Source organism: Eptatretus burgeri, chromosome 5 (assembly GCF_056783735.1).
Source record: "Eptatretus burgeri isolate ZD-2024b chromosome 5, Ebu_testis_v1, whole genome shotgun sequence".
NCBI lineage: Eukaryota > Metazoa > Chordata > Myxini > Myxiniformes > Myxinidae > Eptatretus > Eptatretus burgeri.
Window position 1 is genome coordinate 87,743,962 of NC_140965.1, and position 22,528 is coordinate 87,766,489.

The 22,528-nt window shown below is 42.0% G+C and overlaps 1 protein-coding gene across 5 annotated transcripts in view; it reads right to left on the bottom strand.

The window, feature by feature from the left end:
- Window positions 1-22,528, bottom strand: part of LOC147026907 (glypican-6-like) — a 475,934-nt gene that overhangs the window by 264,591 nt on the left and 188,815 nt on the right. For all 5 annotated transcript variants that reach the window (XM_085882807.1, XM_085882805.1, XM_085882804.1 and 2 more), the window contains one exon: window positions 7,736-7,894. In XM_085882807.1, coding sequence (XP_085738933.1) covers window positions 7,736-7,894 — 159 coding nt within the window. The remainder of the gene's footprint in view (window positions 1-7,735; window positions 7,895-22,528) is intronic.

Sequence of the window (22,528 nt, forward strand, 5' to 3'; positions counted from 1 at the left end):
GCGGTGGCCTCAGCGTGGCCCTATGCCGTTTGGCTATATTTTACAGGTCGTAAGGCCGCCGTAGAATAACGCGGAGTTATAACTTTTTTCATTTCTACGTTCGACGTAGCAATTCGACAAGCCGAAAAAAAAAACTGGTAAAAAAAAATAAAAAAAATTAACCCACTCGTTACCGGCCGTCTGGCCGCACGTGCGCCTTAGGGCCCCCCTGCGGTCCCCCTGCGGTCCCCCTGCGGTCCCCCTGCGGTCGCCTTGCGGTCGCCTTGCGGGCACCTTGCGTCTGCCTTGAAAATTCTATGGCCGCCGCAGGAACGCCCTAAGGTCACCGTGCGACATCAAATCAAAGACCGTACGGCACCCCCACGTTTTCGGTATCCACAATTTATAAATACGCCATGTGGCTACCCAAAAAATAAAAAACATATGTGACTGCTACATTGTGTGACTGTGGAAATACTGTGGCCGCCGTATAATTGCTAGTGGCCGTAGATTTTGGAGACCCCACGGCCGCCGTGGCAAATGTGACTGAGGCCTAAATACGCCGTGCGGCTCCCCGAAAAATAAAAATATATGTGACTGCTACATTGTGTGACCGTGGAAATACTGCGGCCGCCGTATAATTTCTAGTGGCCGTAGATTTTGGAGACCCCACGGCCGCCGTGGCAAATGTGACTTCGGCCTGAACAAAGATCTAAATCGAAAATCCGGCTCGATCGTTTGTGCACAATGTATTCCACACGATTAGTGTGAATTTTCATGACCATCTGACCATAACACTAGGAGGAGTAGCATTTGGCGCGAAGGCACCTCCAGCTCTCACATATTATCGATTTTTGCACTAATTGACCTTTGACCTCTGACCTAAGCGAAATCGGTCAATATGTCCTGAGGCAAAGTTGTAGTACTCAATTGAGTACCATGAACCTGCAAAGTTTCATTCGTATCGATGCACTCACCTGGTCGCTTGGGGGCTTTCAATTTTCGCCATTTTTCACGCATACCCTAACTGTATGGGTCGCTGCGGGTAAAGTATTCCATATATCACAAAAAGCAGAATATATTTGATAGAGCATCACCTGTAGATCATTCATGCCAAATTTCATAACCAAATGTGGGATAATGGCTTTCGGAATTGATTTCGCGTGAACGGTACCAATTTTGAAGGTTTTTCGGTTGTTGCTCGGGAACCAAAGCGTCTCCAGCAACCATCACAATTTCCAAAGCACTCGGTCATAAGATGTACCTCCCACCCGGGATTGGTCAAAATCCACCCAGGTTTACTACCAATTATGCTGATGACAAATGAACAAACATCCAAACAAACATCCAAACAAACAGACAGAATTACTGACAATAAGGGTCACCTATTTCGGCGACCCAACAAAAAATTACTTCATGACACTTGGCGAAACGGAATGGCACTCGGTAGAGCACATACCTCCACCAGGCTGAACAGTTTACCTTTTGTATGCCACTGATAGGTCGGATCTGGATCCAGACCTTAACCAAAATGGAATCAGTTTGTCCTTGTCGCCTAACCAACTCATCCACAACTTTTTGAGATATCATGCTTTTCATGGTTTTTGGCCCCATCTCTCAATGGTGAAGAAGCACCTCAAAAAAATGTATCGTATCCGGATTTGAAGCTTCACCAAAATCAAGACTTGCTGTCCTTGGCTGGTCAACTACACACACACAAAAAAAATTCTGAACAATTGTTTGAAAACTGTGGCGAAAAATCGTGTCACAAATAGATGAACGCGACAGACCAACATACTTTGGCAAAAAAAAATTTTGGCCAAGTAACAACCAAACAAACCGACAGACAGGGGTGAAAACATAACCTCCAGGATGTTTTCTTATCGCGGCTCACTGGATAACATGTATTGATTTGAATAAGTTATTTAATTTTTTATCATTTCAGGATGTTTCCTATTCTTGTTCAGATCATGATTCCTTTTGATTAAAAATAAATCATTCAACGTTCACAGGATGGGACAATAACTCGGGGTCTCTTGTATACTAAGAAATGGTTAAATTACATCACAACTCACAGTGTGCTCTCTTTGTTCAATGCCGGATCGTTCAGGATCACGACAAAGGACCAAGCAAACAAAAGATATTTACACCAACAACACAGCTATAGGCCGATTGGAAATCATCACCGCACAATTCCAACACACTGACAAGGCTCAACCAGTTTCTGGAGTTACAAAACTAAATTGTAATGGTTGAACTGTTTCCTACCATTTTGCATGCTCATCATGGTGCTTGAAATCGGTCTTTTTTGACAAACAAACTGTGAATACTCCTTGGAATTTCGCACTTTTTGACGAACTTGTAGTTGTAGTTGATTAATTGGGATTTAAAATGACAATAACAGACATTATCCAGAAAATACTGTACTAATTTGATATCCATCATTCTAAACAACGTTTAGTAAACAACAGATCCTGATTTTGGCACAATGTGTAGACTTCAAAAACGGACACACAATTCAACACGTTCAACATTTTCTTCGATGTAACGGCTGTAGATATTACGTTTACAATTTTTGAAATGCGGTGTAATATTCGTTGAACTTACTGACCTAATTATACATCGTCTTTACAGTGGAAATTGTGAAAAAAAAATTAATTGCAGGAGAGAGTTTCCTTTCCTACGTTCTGAGACCGCATCGTTGGTTACAAAAAGCCTCATTACATGTGAAACGTGATCGCCTTTGATGGGAGGGGAAAGGTGTAGTGGGGGTGCGTACCGGGTGTGCCCACCACAGGACCCCCCCAACCCCAGATCCGCCAATGATTCACCTTTCACCTGTAAACCCGTTGGTGAGAACAACTCCGCCACGAGAAGGCAGGTGCGGGTCTCGGTCGTCAGAGGCTGAGGCAGTTTCAAGCACTGACCGATCACAGTGATTTTATTTATATACCTTGAGAGTTTATCCTGAGTCACTCCACGGGAAACACTCCATGGGGGTCAATTACACTAATTTAATTTACTAATGCGAGTCCGTAGGTGCGGGTCTGTAGGTGTGGGCCCATAGGTGCGGGCTCATAGGTGTGGGCCCGTAGGTGCGGGTCTGTAGGTGTGGGCCCATAGGTGCGGGTCCGTAGGTGTGGGCCCGTAGGTGCGGGTCCGTAGGTGCGCCCGAAGGTGCGGGTCCGTAGGTGTGGGCCCATAGGTGCGGGTCCGTAGGTGTGGGCCCGTAGGTGCGGGTCCGTAGGTGCGCCCGAAGGTGTGGGTCCGTAGGTCCGGGTCCGTAGGTGTAGGCCCGAAGGTGCGTGCCCGTAGGTGCGTGCCCGTACGTGCGTGCCCATAGGTGTGTGGCCGTACATGCAAAAAAAAATAAAAACTTTCAAACCGCGTGCCAGAAACAACAACCACACAGGTCGTTCCTTCGCTCTCACGTGCCCGTACGTGGCCGCTCATGTAAACGATGACTGGATTGAGGCATTGTTTCAATTACATCGGACCAACCTTATCATAAATGGCCAGATCTTGGGAAAGCTGGGAAACAGCTGAAACGGATGAAGAAGAACAATATCAAACCTTGAATCAAATCAAATCAAATGGGGGTCAATTACCAAGCCCCCCCTAACAAACGGACGCCAACGTTGTCAGACGGAATGAAAACCCATCATTCTTGTTACAAAAACAGCTAAAATTGATGAAAAAGCGGCCGAAATTGAAACCAACACAGTAATTACGGTCGCAATAGCAGATATAATGGAAACCAACACGTTTATTCTCCACACAAGAACGGTCAATCTCGAAATACATTGGTGGGGAACGGAAGCAAGATTGGTTATTTCCGTCGCGAAACGTTCGAGACCGAAGCGAAATCGATTCATTCCGGTTACCATAACGTGGAAAACATGGCGGCTTGAAAAGTTTTTGAAGTTATGGTAAGTTAACTTTAACGTAGTCTGCCTTGAATATATTATGTCTGTTAATGAAAACCCGTTTGTGGTACGGGATATTATACAAGCAGCGATAAATATGCCCTCTTGACTTGATGTGTGGCTGACATTTCGTGAAATTTGTGCCCCCCGTGTTGCAGCGATCAGTGACGATTGATCGTTTATATTTGCAAGAGGTAAAATTTGATAGTAATAATAAATTGCAAATCCAATAAAGTAACAAAGTTACTATGAAGTAAAAACTGTAAAAAGATCCCATACACGATCCCCTATGTTGAACTGGGCATACACAACTAGCGATCCTTCACTCGGGGGCTCGAAATACAGGCAAACCAAACATTATCATCACAACAAAATTCGGTTTAATATATTGTTAAAACTACATCAGGTACTACCCACTATATATTATCTATATTACATTTATGTTCGAGGCACAAGCACTAAAAATTTACATACCGTAACAGGTCGTTCTACTGCATCCGCCATCTTGTTCGCTTCGCACTACAGTAACCGGAATGAATCGCTTTTGTTTCGCTCTCGGACGTTTCGCGACGGAAATAACCGATCTTGCTTCCGTTCCCCACCAATCTATTTCGGGATTGACCGTTCTTGTTTCCGTCACGACCGTTCTTGTGTGTAGAATAAACGTGATGGTTTCCATTATATCTGCTATTGCGACCGTAATTACTGTGTTGGTTTCAATTTCGGCCGCTTTTTCATCAATTTTAGCTGTTTTTGTAACAAGAATGACGGGTTTTCATTCCGTCTGACAACGTTGGCGTCCGTTTGTTAGGGGGCCTGATTACACTAAATTAATTTAGGCACTTCAATTATTTATTTACTTATTCGTATCAATGTTGCCATGTCAACGAACTACATGGAAATCTATATATCTCACACACACACACACACACACACACACACACACACACACACACACACACACACACACACACACACACACACACACACACACACACACACACACACACACACACACACACACACACACACACACACTCGTGTGCAGCCAATGGCTGCTGGTTGCATCATTGGCTTGGGAAGCAGCCATGCCACTGATGCAGTGCCCATATTTTCAGTGCACTCGTGCACACTTCGCCGACCTCGGAAGAATGTCAGGCTGAGTCGACCACACCTGGTGTTAATTCAGCGGCCAATGAGGCCCTAACTCAGGATCCTAGGATCCCAAGCCAGCCACCCTAACCACGAAGCATATCCCATTTATTTGAACCCGGATTAAGTCTTCAAATAATCAGTTTGGAAGATCACCATCCGAGCGTGTGCAGCACGCGATCGCTGGTTGCATGAGTTCCAGGAGGGCACAAGGTATTGTTGACTCCTGCATTGTATTGTTGTTCAGATTATTGCTTGGCTGCGTCTGCTCCTCTTTTTTACTCTGTGAAAGTGAGAAACAAAGTATTTAGAATGTCATGGTCATTGTCACGTATTGCATGTCCCAACGGATAAAGAGTCATCATGATGTAAATGGAAAAATTTTGATCATATACGGCGAGAGCCCCAAATTTGGACCAGAATTTGGAATTTGTTCAGGGTTCCAGAGATAACTGGTATATTATTCGTGAAATACATATTTAATGTCCACCAACAATGCTGGCAGATGGGACACTCGTCTTAACTTCCATCCGAGAGATGGAGCACTTTGTGATGTAACGCCCCTACCTGTGAAACACCAATCCGACAGTTTATAGTGGGGTCACCATGAGGGAATCAGACCAGGTCGTTCAAAGGAGAGTGTGCTACCTCTGCGTGATCCCGTCATTTGGAGGAAATCAAGGAGTTTCTCTACCAGATAGGCTGAGGATCTTGAATGTACACTCCCTGTACTACAGGAGGAGGAAGGGTGATGATTACACCAGATTCCTCAAGGGCTGATCAGGAACCATCCCAGTCATTTCTTCAAGACGGCGAGACATACTTCAACTGGAGGTCACTCGAAGTTATTTTTAGGGAGAGGAGCAGAATCGACATCAGGAAGTGTTTTTTTAGGTTATTTCTCCGAAATAAGCCCATAGAGTAGGTCCAGGTGTCTGGCCATACGTACGTGAAAGTTTGACTAAAACACCTTCTGATGACAAACTACCCAACCAATATGGACCAAATTTGGTCTCATGTGGTTGTGCTCCCCATCCGGATGTGCCCCTATAAAGAGCGTAAAAGGAGGATTTCACCACAAATATTGGTATTTCATTCAAAAATCTACTTATCAGAAACCGACAACCAGATCCAGCGGCATCGTGACGATGTCATAACCATAATTTGTGATCTCCTTGGCCGTATATCACCTGGGAAGGGGGCCACGGCCTCCCTCCCCAAATTCCTCATTTTCACTAAAAACATATTTTCCTCACAAACTGCATGATTGATATTTGATATGATACTTCAGAACAGTAAGGTCTCATGGGGTTGTGCTCCCCATCCAGATCCCCCACCCATAAGAGGCTGAAAAGGGGGGTTTCGCCTCAAATTCAGGTAATATGTTATAAAATCTTCTCAGAAACCGATGGTCAGATACAGACCATACTCTTCATGAAATATAAGGACCATGCCGTTCACTGAAGTTGTGCTCCCCCACGGCCCAACCACTTCAGAAAGCGGGGTGAGCCATGAACCTTTCCCCCTAATCCCTCATTTTCACCACACCTGTTGGGGAAATAACCATCAGTCCCCCACGGGTCTATGTTTTTTTTCAGCAGTAGGGTGGTGGATGACTTGAATAGTCTTCCATAGGAAGTAGTTGAAGCCAAGACGACGCATGAATTCAAGTCTAAATTAGACAAGCACGAGTGGAACGAGCACTTCCACCTTCCAGTAGTCTGTTCTTCTCAAGCATGTGAACACAATAAAGTTCAATATTACAACAATGAAAAGACCGGGGTATTACAAGATCACCTTCGAGGGGTGATGATGCTGACTATCCTGTACACATGACCATTACAGGCTGTTATGGTGGTGAGTTTGTTTGTATATATTATATATGAATGAATGCATGCAACTGCAAGCAGCAAGTGTTATCACAATGAAAATCACCCGCACTGCAAATTTGTTGTCTTGTCACACTCTAACAGGTTATTAAACAGACATTCAAAAATTTCCTTTTGACATTACAACATGGACTTAAAGGAATGAATCACAACATTATCATCACCTCTGAGACGATCGTTATTGTCTGGTCGAATTTAGAGAGTTCCATTCCAAACACATCATCGTAGGATAACCCATTGGCAAAACCTCACCTCTAAGCCACCTGGTTTCTTGATTCCATCACAGGCAGGATCTTATCCAACTGGAAGTGTTGTCTGTTGCAGTGCCAGCAGGGGGTACAGCATTGCGGAGCATTGCATCTTTTGGAGTGGGTATCCATTGGCCACCGGGCCATTTTTGTAAATCGGGTGGGTGGTAAAGAGGTCACATTAGCTTTTGTTACAACAGGCCTTTGGCCAGGTAGCATGTCGACCTTCATCGGTACGTGAGCTCCTTCAAACTTTCCTCGGTCTGCAGCAACTTATCTGGCCTCCCTCAGTCTGCATGAAAGGTGAGCTTTCAGCAGGAAATTACATCAGATGAGGGCTCCAAAGACAGATCATAATCGTTCATCCCAATACACTGTGTAATAGTAAATTATTTATAAGGTTGACAGGCAGAGAGCTGACATTACGAGGGATGATTCAAACAGATTACCATGAGCAACAGATCAGGACACTTGAGCATGTACTACCAATGGCTTGCATCATCATCCGATGGTGTTGTTTCGGAGAGGAGGGTTAACTGACCGTTAAAAGAGCGATGATTGTTTGAAAACATGAGCTGCAGGTCCTTGGTCCGATCTCTCACCGCAGATTCCAGTTCTGCCTGGCTCCGATTCCTCAGCCAATTATTCATCATCCCTGAACAACACACGGAGCCCTGCGGGCAGATCTCGCTGTTGATCCCTGAGGGAGAGAGTGGCAAAGACTGTGTGATTTTGGCATTCCAATGCCACCATGACTGTAGACCTTCACGTCAATATAAACGTCAGCACATCAGTTATGTTTCAGGGAGCATATCAAAAATTGCTGCTTGCTTCTGTTTGCATTTCCATTGCATGAGTCACAAAATGGTCTTCATCGTTTGCTGTTACGATACAAAATACCTGTGGAGATCAAGTCCATGCCGTCAATTTGTCTCGATCCTTCACCAATGAAGATCAGGGATTTTTGTTTTTTTGTGTTTAAAAAATTACGCGTCAGAAATATAATATGGATGATGTTTGATTTATTTGGGGCAAAACATCTGAATTGTATGGGATAATAAAAATGATTTGGATTTTGGCTCCGCTTTATGTCAAAACTGGTGTGTGTGTGTGTGTGTGTGTGTGTGTGTGTGTGTGTGTGTGTGTGTGTGTGTGTGTGTGTGTGTGTGTGTGTGTGTGTGTGTGTGTGTGTGTGTGTGTGTGTGTCATTAAGATCACAACAAATTATTTGATAAACGAGATGCTTTTCCATTCCACATTGTACAAATGCCTTTCCTGAGACAGAAACATAAACATTCCGGAAAAGTTATTCGATAGTACAGAGACATGACAGAAGTAAATAGACACCATGATTTTTAAATAATTTATTTATTGAACATTTGAAGTACATTTGATCCGGTTTAGTACATACACAAGTATTTGGTGGACTTGCCTTTGAAGATGTTAATGCTTTTATTCTTTCAGACATAGAAATAACGAGTTCCAAAACTTTCTCATGGGATTTCTGCCCAGGCTTCCCACAAAAGGTTAAGCAATTCTGTCCGTGATGTTGGATTCCTGGAATTTTTCCGCACAGCTCGATCCAATATGGCCTGGAGGTGTTCAATGGGATTAATCGCAAGAGAGTGACTTGGTCATGGAAGTCACTTGATCCCATTTCTGGCCTGTAATTCTTCATTCTTTTTTGCAGTGTGGCATGGAGCTTCATTTTCCATAAACAGAGTGTTGTTTTTGACCATCTGACCAGTAGAGAAAACAGGGAGACATCCATCCTCAAGGATAGAAATGTATATCGTGGAGTTTATGTTGCCAACACACTCCACAAGCTCTGACCAACCAGTGCTCCAGATTGCTCCTCACACCATCACTGAAAAACCACCGTGTATGACAGTTGGCTGCAATCGGTTCAAAAATAACTCTTGACTGGGAAGTCTCCAGACCCATACACGTCCACTGTCAGAAAATTGAGCAAACTGGGACTCATCTGGAAAAAATGAGTTTGCCAAAACTCCAAGGGTCTGTTGGCCATCTCATCAGCCCACTTCTTTCTCCTTTGAATGATGGCTGGTGTCAAATGTTGGCTGGTGTTGCTTAAATGTTGCTAAGAAGAGGTTTTCTCCTTGCTGTTCTCCCACAGTAGCCCAGTAGATGAAGGTACCGCACGGCAGTGCTTGAGCTAACTTTGACCTCCTCTGCAACATCTGCTGCCTTGCAATGGGGAGCTTTCTCAATGGACCGCTTGACAGCTCGAAGACACCTTTCTAAGGGCCAAGATCAACTAGAACGGTAAGCTGTGGAGTGCTTGCGTTCACTGGTGAATTGCACAATCACCCGATTGGCCAAGGTTTGATTTAATACTAAAGGGTATAATCAATACTAAAGGTAAAGACCAAGATTTAATACTAAAGGGTATAATTAATATGAAAGGTAAAGACCAAGATTTAATACTAAAGGGTATAATTAATACTAAAGGGTATCATTAATATGAAAGGTAAAGACCAAGATTTAATACTAAAGGGTATAATTAATACTAAAGGTAAAGACCAAGATTTAATACTAAAGGGTATAATTAATACGAAAGGTAAAGACCAAGATTTAATACTAAAGGGTATAATTAATATGAAAGGTAAAGACCAAGATTTAATACTAAAGGGTATAATTAATACTAAAGATATCATTAATATGAAAGGTAAAGACCGAGATTTAATACTAAAGGGTATAATTAATACTAAAGGTAAAGACCAAGATTTAATACTAAAGGGTATAATTAATACGAAAGGTAAAGACCAAGATTTAATACTAAAGGGTATAATTAATATGAAAGGTAAAGACCGAGATTTAATACTAAAGGGTATAATTAATACTAAAGGTAAAGATCAAGATTTAATACTAAAGGGTATCATTAATATGAAAGGTAAAGACCAAGATTTAATACTAAAGGGTATAATTAATACTAAAGGGTATAATTAATACTAAAGGTAAAGACCAAGATTTAATACTAAAGGGTATAATTAATATGAAAGGTAAAGACCAAGATTTAATACTAAAGGGTATAATTAATACTAAAGGTAAAGACCAAGATTTAATACTAAAGAGTATAATTAATACGAAAGGTAAAGACCAAGATTTAATACTAAAGGGTATAATTAATATGAAAGGTAAAGACGAAGATTTAATACTAAAGGGTAGGAAGTCAATCAGAGAAATCAGGTGATTGTGCAAGTCAATTTCTACCAAGGTAGAAAGTGGAATGCCAAGGTAATGAGCTATCTGACGCTGACTCCACATTCCAAATGGTCAACAATGCGTCTTCTTTGAAAATCGGAAAGTTTGTGAGCTCCCTGAGTTCGAGGCATGGTTAATTGTCAAACAAGACCCAGGAACTTATTTCTGCAAAGAAATAGTCGAATATTAGTACAAAGCACCGAGTAAAACTGAGTTATACAGATGAAATGAAGAAATTTAAGGTGTCTATTTACTTCTGTTATGTTTCTGTACATTGGCAGGTGAAATAATTGGGAAAGCGCAAGCAACCACACACACACATACGTGACTGAACTTATCAATAGATCAAAACAGCTCGTCAAACGTATAGTTATCAGATTATCAGATCACAGGGAGCTATAGTTATCAGGTTAAAACAAGGTTTCTCTGAAATAAAAAAAACAACACCAAATAGAACTAGAAGGCATCTGAAAATGCAAAGCCCATCCACCTCCATCGTGTACTCAAACTAAACATGATGAAAACGTCAGTTAAAAAAATTATACGTTTTATTAATTTGTGTTCTTCACAATCTTATAATAAAGGTTTGTTGAAGATTTGATGACAAAAGCTCAAATGGTAAAAAAAAAAAAGTGACGGTCCAGGCAGACACACAGAAGTGATTGCAAAACCCCGTGTTCCATTACGTGAGTGATGGGCTAATTTGTGAAACACAAAATAAATAGTGAAAATATTGTTAATGAAACATTTTCTATAATTACAGTAAAAAACCTTCTCAGTGCTTGCTGGGAGATGCAGTGCAAGGACTATTTCAATATCTGAATAACGGTTTGATTCAGTGATAAGTGGGGTGTATGTGGTAGGTGGTGGGCATGTTATCTTCTTGAAGGTAAGGTTTGTATGATTTCATGTATTATCATATTATGGAATATGTGATAAGAGTGATAAATATGTGATATGTGATGAGAATATGTGATGAGCGTGATGAATCCTCGACCAAGAATAGTTTGAATAGCGGTGTTGCATTGATGGGTTGAGTGACTGCCTGGACGCAACTGGGGTTGTGGATCTACTGATGCAGGTAATCTACTGATGTAGATCCGTGACCGAGGTTGTGGATCCGCCGTTCAGAGAGGTTTTGGGTGGAAAGGATCGAAATCTCGAGGAAGAACGGTGTCCAGCTGATGATCCATGTGGCCGGGAAACCATTTAATTGCTGACAGGTTAAGATTATTCTTTTTGGGAAGGGAACTTTTTCGAGGCTCACAATCAACACTAGTAATACCCATTCACAAACATCCTTGACCATATTGTGGAACATCGGCCGACTCCCTCACCTTTTTTATTTTTCCTTCCAACCCCACTTTTTATTCGCTTTTAAATTTGTTTTCTCCGCAACCGCTTGAGCAATTGACACAAAGCTTTCAACATAGAAGCATCTATCTATGGAGAATTTCAAACAAAGTTACATGATGATTGGATGAGAATGTGGCCAGCGTTCCAAAGAAATCTGTTTTCTGCAAGGCATGACTTGCAGTGTTTCACGGCACTTTGCTCGGCCTCAGGTGAACAAAGTTGAATATAGGATGATGTGGAATGAACATCATTTACAGAAACTCTTTAAATTATCATATTATGTTTTCGGAATGGTGTTTACTCTGCCATAAATAAGTCGAATTATGAGGAATTATCTCCATATGTGGGTTGCAGAAGGAAAAACAGAATCCTTCCAGGTCTCAAAAAAAAAAAAATATATATATATATATATATATATATATATATATATATATATATATATATATATATATATATATATATATATATATATATATATATATATATATATATATACATGTATATATATATATATATATATATATATATATATATATATATATATATATATATATACATATATATATACATGTATATATATATACATATATATATATATATACATATATATATATATACATATATATATATATACATATATATATATATATATATACATATATATATATACATATATATATATATATACATGTATATATATATATATATATACATATATATATATACATATACATATATATATATACATATATATATATATATATACATGTATATACATGTATATATATATATATATATATATATATATATATATATATATATATATACACATGTATATATATATATATATATATATATATATATATATATATATATATATATATATATATATATATATATATATATATATACATGTATATATATACATATATATATATATATATATATATATATATATATATATATATATATATATATATATATATATATATATATATATATATATATATATATATATATATACATGTATATATATACATATATATATATATATATACATGTATATATATACATGTATATATATATATATATATATATATATATATATATATATATATATATATATATATATACATGTATATATATTTGAATAATTTGAATAATTTGAATTTGAAATAATAATTTGAACATGTATATATATATACATGTATATATATTTGAATAATAATAACAAAATAATTTGAAAAACAGACAGCATCTGCAATGTAAAACCCTCTTCTGCACATGCTGACAACATCAGAAGGTGCATTTGACGCAAAAAATGTAACAAGAAATAACAAAGAAATTCCATAAATCACATTGTGAACACTGGATATATTGAGTCCCAACTAACCCTCACTTTAGAAACTTCGCATTTATCGTGGGTTTGGCTTGTCGAAATTATTCTGCAAACAATAACAGTGCAGATGGAAAAAAAATATCGTCTGATATCCATTTTCTACCAGTCATACAACATACACGGCATGGAGACAAACTCCCGTCCGGAGACAAAGGCAGCTCGGTTGTTATGGTTCTTGTTGTTATAAAAACGGAATTCTTTCATGACTGGCTTGCAAATTAAAAAAACGTAGGAGAAGATCACAGGGGGCAATTACATGCCTGGGAAAATTAGCCTTAATCCTTATCTAATTAACACAGCACCACCCCCAATGTGGTAACAAGTAACACTTAATATCACAGTCTCCCAACTTAATTTACATTAAGATGTCTCCTACACATCCACGGACCAAACAACTCTGTAATATCATGTTTCCTTTGAAATTTCTCCATCTACCCCCAACAAACATAACAAAATATACTACCAACGTAAGCTTACACATTGTAAGCAATAACGAACTATGTTTCCCCATTGTCTCAGGTCACTCACCTGCATTTGATTTTTCATTAATTTATTTTCATTTACAGATGCTTTCTGACAGTTCTGTCATTTTTCTTGGTGTATCAGCTTCAATATCCATCTATCAATCAGGACCATTCTCTCTACAGGGCATCAGTGCTGCCGAAGCAGTCTCCTGGGCTAATGTGCACAATCCTGGAGGAGTCACCACTCCGGCACAGGATAATCGAATGGCTCAATCATCCCAGCAAGCTGGTACTCAGCTTTGCCAACCTCGGAAGGATGACAGGCTGAGTCAACCCCCTAGTGTATTAATTCAGTGGCCCAACGGGGCTTGAACTCAGGACCTTTTGTATCCCAAGCCGCTGCCCTAACCACTGCACCAACACCAGGCATGGATATATATATATATATATATATATATATATATATATATATATATATATATATATATATATATATATATATATATATATATATATATATATATATGGTGTCCCAAATGTCACCTCGGGATTCAGAAATTAAATAACATCACATTTGTTTTTAAATAATTTGTCTTTCTTTTATTTTCAGAATTTAGATTAACATTTGGAAATTACCCATGGAAAAATTCACAACTGAACAAAGAACCAAAATCGTGGAATTTTATTTTAAATTTCATCGATCAATTATTCTCACCCAAAGAGCATGGACAGCGAATAGTTTCGTAAAATTCAGAAAATTCTTGGCCATCACATTCTCCTGATTTGACGCCTCCTGATTATTTTATTTGGGGTTACTTGAAGGAGCGTGTATATATATATATATATATATATATATATATATATATATATATATATATATATATATATATATATATATATATATATATATATATATATATATATATATATCAATAAGCCCCGTACAATTCAGCAGCTCAAGGACAACATCTGTGCAGAAATTCGAGGGCTGCAGACAGAGTTATTGTCCGCTGTTATGGAAAATGTTGTCGAAAGAGCCCGTCTCTGCGAAGCCGAAAATGGAAGACATCTAAGCTGCAATATTTTTCATTAAAAAAGCAAATTTATCTCCATTTTGTAAATTTTCTTTTGGTATAAAAAAATTCATAAATTATTTGAAAAACAGAAATGTTATTTAATTTCTAAATCCCTAGGTGACTTTTGGGACCCCCTGTATATGTGTGTATATATATGTTGTTCTTCCTTCGGCTGCTCCCGTTAGCGGTCGCCACAGCGGATCATCCGTTATGATCCACATACTGATTTGGCACAGGTTTTATGCCGGATGCCCTTCCTGACACAACCCTGGTCGCCTCTTATTACACAGGGATAAGGATTGGGTTTCGCCATGATTCCGGGCTGCCCTACACCCTCTCATAGCGCAGCCCAGTGCAGAGCCCCCGTCCTCAAGCGATCCTCCAACCCAAACCTCCGATTAGCCGGGTTACAGGCGCACGCCACTACACCCGGTGTGTGTGTGTGTGTGTGTGTGTGTGTGTGTGTGTGTGTGTGTGTGTGTGTGTGTGTGTGTGTGTGTGTGTGTGTGTGTGTGTGTGTGTGTGTGTGTGTGTGTGTGTGTGTGTGTGTGTGTGTGAGAACACTTTACGTATATAAATTTCAAATGGGGATTTGAAGAAAGCAGATAGTCCTAAACTTCGGATACATAATCACAGTTCCTGACATGGATCTGAATATGTTGCTTGTATCCAAAAGCTCCGTGTGTGGATGGGACTGTCGTGCGTGATCCTGAGTGGTGTGCATGCATCACAGCAATCAGCGTACGTGAAATTGTGTGTTTCGGGTATTAATGGGGGCTCGGCAAACAACATGTCCCGAGCCCTTCAAAATAATCATCACACATCACCGCTCTCGTGCTCCATCACTGCATTATTTCCTCATTAAACTTCTGGCTGATGCATTCAATGAACTCTGAAGATTGGAGTTTACCACTAATGTAGTTTGAACCATCTATCAGCGTCGTCACTTGATTACACACAGAACCCTGATGGCAGCTTCGCAACTACTGTTATTTCGATTCAAACGTGCTTGTATTTTGATCAAAATTATTCCACACTATCCAAGGCTTGTTAAACATCAACCTGCTGGTGTTTTTTAGGAGACATTGTTTATTATGTCCACAAATGGGGCAAAGCTCAGTATTAATACACTCAACGGATCAGGGCATAACAGGACTAAATGAACAGTTGAGAGAAGGGGGAAAACACCAACAACAGAGTTGAAGACCAATTATAGAGGCAGACCTGGACAAACAATATATGCCTTCTTTCTTTTTATCTCTCTCTCTCTTTCCTTCTGTTTCACTTGGCAGTTTTTTGATTTTTTAAAAATTTCATTTCTCTCTTTTTAATTTGATGCAATAAGTGAGGCAATTAAGCAATTCAGCGACTTTTCTTTTTCGTCTCCATCTCCAACCACTCTCTCTTCATGCCTTTCTCTCTCTCTCTCTCTCTCTCTCTCTCTCTCTCTCTCTCTCTCTCTCTCTCTCTCTCTCTCTCTCTCTCTCTCTCTCTCTCTCTCTCTCTGTAAATTCAGTGTTGCAACAGAAGTCTTACAGTAAGGATTACACTGAGTGGGTGCCAGCGATATCTATCCGAGTCTTAAATGAAAGACACTGTGGGATCTGGTCCCCAGACAAATGTCCCTCTGGATGCAACATTGTCTGCGAAACACCAATCTGACAGTTTATAGTCAAGTCAGGAATTCAACTAAACGTTTATGCATTAGCTCTGCACCACCCTGTGTCAGATTCCCAATTAAGCACCCAATAATAAAAACTAATAATAAAACAAGAAGTGTAAAGGGTGTTCTTAATGCCTCAAAGGTAAAAAAAAAAAAAAACTCCTTTGTTTTGCTAGTTGCAGGTGTAAAAGGATTGATAATAGGAATCAGCCCATCCGGAGCATACATGAGATCCTGCCCTCAGATTTACTGTTTATTTGTCTTCCATTATTGCATTGCAGGTTGTGTGGGTTGCGATTAATCAGAGCTTGTGGAACCATGGAAAACAAAGGGACCTTTCACTGTCTGACCGAAGTAAGATTCGATTTTTTGTTCCATTTTTCTGATTCTATGGGTAATATTGCAACCAATTTCCGTTTGTCCTTATGGGAATCACATACTCACAAAGGCAACACACTTCACACAATGTCGCATTTTGCTCCAGTATTGATAGTCGTTTGACTTGAGGGTTATCTATCAGACAATGCACTTGTGTGAAAGCAGTTCAAATAAATAATCGTATGATACTCATGAAAGGTCAGATCTTTTAGAAGGTCAGTTGAGTACAGGGTTTGGAGGTCCGATTTGAAGAATTGAACACCAGCCCCAACGAGTCGGAAAAGACAATTGAGCTATCCTGCTTCTCCCCGTAATCCCAAACAATGTGCCAGAATATTGACAGAGCGTCGGTGTGGCCGAAGCAGTCTTTTTGGAAAGGGTTTCCTGGGTGGTTTGCAGTTACCATTCCCAGCAGTTAGTCAAGGCAGGAATTAGTCATTTGTTCAGGGCGCTGGGAATAACTCACCGACTTTTCTAGAAAGACAGTGTGGGATCCATATTGTCCACCAAAAACCAGTGCCAACAGGTGGGACGCCCAGTTTAATGTCCATCTGAATGACGGCACATCTCTGATGCCTCACCACGCCTGTGAAACACCAGGTTGACAGTTTATAGATGGGTCGGGATTCAAACCCAGGCTAGTCGGCTCAGCGATGAGTGCACGTACAACTCGGGTATCCTGACGACTCTCTCCCCATTACCTCGTATCACTGCATTTTAATAAAATTCATTAAATACCACCTTACTGATCCATGGTTTACTGAATGAAATAACCTGAACAGATAATACTTTTTAATAGGCATTCGCAGAGTTATCTCAGCCTGGTGTTGGCGCAGTGGTTAGGGCAGCGGCTTGGGATCCAAAAGGTCCCGAGTTCAAGCCCCGTTGGGCCACTGAATTAATACACCAGGGGGTTGACTCAGCCTGTCATCCTTCTGAGGTCGGCGAAATGAGTACCAGTATACTGGGCCGGTGTATACCCCGGTTAAAATAGGTGTACCATATCCCTGTGTCGTAAGAGGCGACCAGGGTTGCATCAGGAAGGGCATCCGGCGTAAAACATGTGCCAAATCACTATGCAGATCATATGGATGATCCGCTGTGGCGACCCCTTACGGGAGCAGCCGAAAGAGGAAGAAGAAGAAGAAGATTCGCAGAGTTATCTCTGCAGTATCAAATAAAAATAAGGGCAATACCCCTGGGCGTTCACCTGGTGGAATAATGATACTGAGGAGGAAGTCAACGTGGTATGAAATCAGCAAAATGTACCAATGAACCAATGTCAAAGCAAATACCTTTTGGGGGGGGGGGAGGTTGCCACCCTCCCCCCCCCATAAACTCCCTTACACTGCAATTGATAAAAAATTGGGTGAACAAACTTTGGTACAACAAATGTGAAAATGTGTGTCAAGTTTCATCAGAATTGCATGTGTACTTTCTGAGAAGAAAGCAAATACCTATTTGGGGGGGGGGGGGGAGGCAACCGCCATAGACCCCCTTAAGGCCTGATTTATTTTTAATGCTAAGAACAAACTTTGGTACATACATGGTGATGAAGGTTGTGGAAAAGTTTCATCAAAATAGTCATGTGTAGTTTCAGAGAAGTTGCGAGTGTTTGTGGACGGACGGATGACAAGCTATCCCATAGGCTCCCAGAATTACTTTCCAGGTGAGCCAATAAAAAACACTCTTCTTCTCAAAAATTAATTCCATCTTATTGAGTTTTTTTTCTGGGATTCAAGGTTCCCAGAAAGCTTCCACATGCTGAATGTGCTGGTGTGCTCGGTCGTCATCATCATAACATCAATCTCTATTATAATACCAAGCTTGCACACTAAAATCTCGGCTCGCCATCACACGATCCCTATGAAATTGCTGTGGCATTTAGCAGACATGCCGACAATGTTTGGGAAGTATTGGCGTTCCATAGTACCACTTGCATTTTGCACAATGCGTATTTTTGTCATTCCCTGTGTACGGTCTGTCGTCTGCTACCAGCTATGTTGTACTGCTATCCCGTGCATGTGCACGGGTATCGCTAGTATAAGTAGTTACTTTAATCACACAGTCATGAGTTTCCCTCCTCGTTCCACAACACCTGACTCACAAAGATGAATAAAAAGGAAAATTAGTCTCAAATGTTCAATTTCCAAAAATCATGTCGGACAAGAAGGTGAGTGCATTCAACATACAATATCACCTTCCTGGCTGAAATTTCACCTTCCTCCACCTTCCTTGGTCAAGAAAGTTTGATTGCTGGGATTATTTTTATACACAGAGTCGGGGCTTGAGGAAGAGAGAGAACACAGAATGGATCAGGACGCAACAGAAGAAAAGGAACAGCAGAAAGAGAAGAGGGGAATGCGAACAGCACGGTCCGAGGGAGAAAATAGATGGAGACTGACAAATAAGGGATACGGGTGATGATGAGGTGTAGGGGAGAACACAAGGGGTGGACAAGATGGATACAGAAGCAAATTTTTTGGGGGAAGGGGGGAGTGTGGTTTAACAGGTGGAGAAAAGATGAGGGTTTTGGATGGGGGATGAACTGAGATGGTGGTGAGCATCTTCAAGACCTGGAGGGTAGGATGAGGTTGAAGAGAATGTGGAAGTTGGTTCCACAGGCAGGAAAACAAGGGTACAAATGATGGAGGTGTGCGTTATTTCTGGATTTTAGGAATTTTACTAGAAAGGAGTTGCTGGCGGATCATGTGCATCTTGAAAATACCTGGGGTGGGGGGGGGGACAAAGCATTGAAGGAGCAGAGGGTGCAAGACCTGAAAAGAAGGCTGAAGAAGACGGAAAGATCATCGACCTATCAGCAAAGGCGAAGTGATGGGCCCATTGACTCAGCTTCATTGCAGGAGATTCTAATGATCTTGAAAGCCTTCGTTTCCATGGTATCAAGACGAGAAAAGTGTGTGGGCAGGGGCAACAGCACAGAGGGGAAAGCAGTCCTCCATCAAGCTGCGGATGAAAGTCTTGTCGGTGGATCGGAGCACAGGTGTGCCAAGGAAGGATTTTGCACGGAGGATGCCCAGTCGGCAACTTCCTTTGGCGCCCAACTTTCTTCTTGCGTATGGCAGCTTGGCCACAAGATAGCTATGATTTCATTGGGACGCGACTATGCCGCTGATGCTGTGCCCCTACACCAGCACACTGGCACGCATTTCACCGATCTCGGAAGACTGGCTGAGTCAACCACACCTTGTGTTAATTCAGTGGCAAACAGGGCTCAAACTCAGGACCCTAAGATCCCAAGCCAACCACCCTAACCATAAATCAACACCAGGCTTGAGGCCAACTTTGAAATGTGGTTTTCCCAAGAGAGATCACAGCTGATAGTGAGACACAAGTGTTTGAGTGACAGAACTTCTTTGAGAGGGTTGTTGAGAAAGTAGACAGGAGTGTATTCAGTACAGTCCCTTGGGGGAGGGGGGGGGCGGAAGGAGAGAGAGAGAGAGAGAGAGAGAGAGAGAGAGAGAGAGAGAGAGAGAGAGAGAGAGAGAGAGAGAGAGAGAGAGAGAGAGAGAGAGAGAGAGAGAGAGAGAGAGAGAGAGAGAGTCATTACTGTTGGGAGGATGGTACGACACACAGACAATCATGAGGTAGGAGAGGAGGCGAAGTCGTAGCCAGCAGTACTCCTGGGGGTTGGGAGGTGTAAGAGCGGCCGATGGAGATTGAGAAATGGAGTTCTTGCTGTACATTGTGACTCCACTGCCAGGACGGGGTTATCACTGGAGGGGACAAGAGCCAGGGAGTGACACTCAGGAGTCAGGGATGTCCTGTGGGGGGAATGATTCTGTTAAATAGATAATGTCTGGTTTATCGGCAGTGGCCTGGATTGAGAGGTTTGTCAGGTTGGAGTGGAGGCCTCAGATGTTTGAGGTCCACACATTTATGGATATGGGAGGAGGAGATGATAGGGTGTGGGAATGTGGAAAGGAGGAAGGAGAGGGTAAGGAGTTGAGGAAGCCAGGGGTGTGGGGGTGTGGAGGCAATGAAGCCAAGAGGGGAGCCATGGAGGATATCGAGAGGTGTCGGGGTGGGGGAGAAACCATGAGGAGGAGGAGTGGGGGGGGGAAATCAGAGAGAGGCAGGATGAGGGGTAAGCTGAGAGGGGGTGGGATGAGTAGGAAGCTGAGAATGAGCGGGATGAGGGGGAAGCTGAGAGGGGGTGGGATGAGGGGAAAGCAGATTTGGGGGAGGGGGAGTCAGGTCAGGTATGGGAGCATGTGCTAGAACAGCGTGTCGCTGCGTCCACTTTCCGCCGGTACTCCAGGGGCCTCCGTCTGGCTTTCCCCCAGGCAGATGCCAGGCCCATCCCTCTCTCCTTGAGATGCTGGTCAATCTGCTGCAACCACGAGGCACATGGTCGGCCCATCGGAATCCTAAACTAACGAGACTCCCTCGCAGAGAGAATCTGGTGAGCAAGATCAGCGTCAGGAAAACGAGCCACATGTCCATACAGCCACAACTGACGCTCACGGACCATGCAGGTAATAAATCTCATCCGAGTCTCTCTCAGCAACCACTCGTTGGACAAAAATCTGACTGGTGATAGCCAAGGATTCTCCGAAGAGACCTGGTACCAAAGGAATTAAGTCTCCCTCTCAGATCTTTGGTCAGAGTCCAAGTCTCGCATCCATAGAGCAAGACTGGAAGCACCAAGGACATGAAGACTCGGACTTTCGTCCTCCCGCACAGGTACTGGCAGCGCCACACCCCATGATCCAGTGAATCCATGACTCCACAGGCCCGACCCAGACGTCTATTGAACTCTGACTCACAGCCAGCAGAGACATGAATATCACTGCCAAGGTAAGTGAATCTCTCCACAACCTCAACATCCTCACCACAAACAGACACAGACAGGACAGCAGCATCCAAGATGTCACTGAAAGCCTGGATCTTAGTTTTGACCAAAGAAACCCATAATCCCAGCGGCTCAGACTCCTCATTCAGCACCTCGAGGGCCCCCAAGAGGATATCTAAAGTCTCGCAAAGATGACTGCATCATCTGCGAAATCAAAGTCCGAGATCTTGACATTCCCAAACAATGTACCGCAGCTTGATCTTTCTGACATCCTCCCTAAAATCCAGTCCATGCAAGTGCTGAAAAGTGTGGGGGCCAGTACACCACCCTGACGAACTCCAGTAACAACTGGAAATAAGTCAGAGATGGTACCACCACACTTCACAGAACTCTCAGTACCAGAGTAGAGTTCAGACATCTGATCGATCAGTTTTAGTGGCACCCCACGAAGAGCAAGAATCCTCCAGAGGGCATCCCGATTCACTGAATCGAACGCTTAACAGAGATCAACATAGGCTGCAAGCAGCCCCTGCCGAAACTCTCGTCTGCGTTCGGTGAGGACACGAAGAGCAAGGATACGGTCAATCGTTGACCTCTTTGGTGTAAAGCCTGACTGCTCTGGACGCTGGTGCTCAAGCAGATGGTGGCGAACCCTATCAATAATTATCCGAGCAAAGACCTTGCCCGGTACTGAGAGCAGCATCACCCCTCGGTGGTTGTTGCAGTCTTGGCGATCACCCTTCCCTTTCCAGAGAGGGACAACAAGGCCCCTCTTCCAATCAGTTGGGATGATGCCTGTGTTCCAGGCAGAGCACAAAACTGCATGCAACGACACAAGTGCAGCATTTCCACCAGCCTTAAGAAGTTCGGCATGGATGCCACAGATCCCTGGAGCTTTGCCCTGTTTCAACCGGTTCACCACAGCCCGTGTTTCCACAAGCGAAGGTGGACCACAGT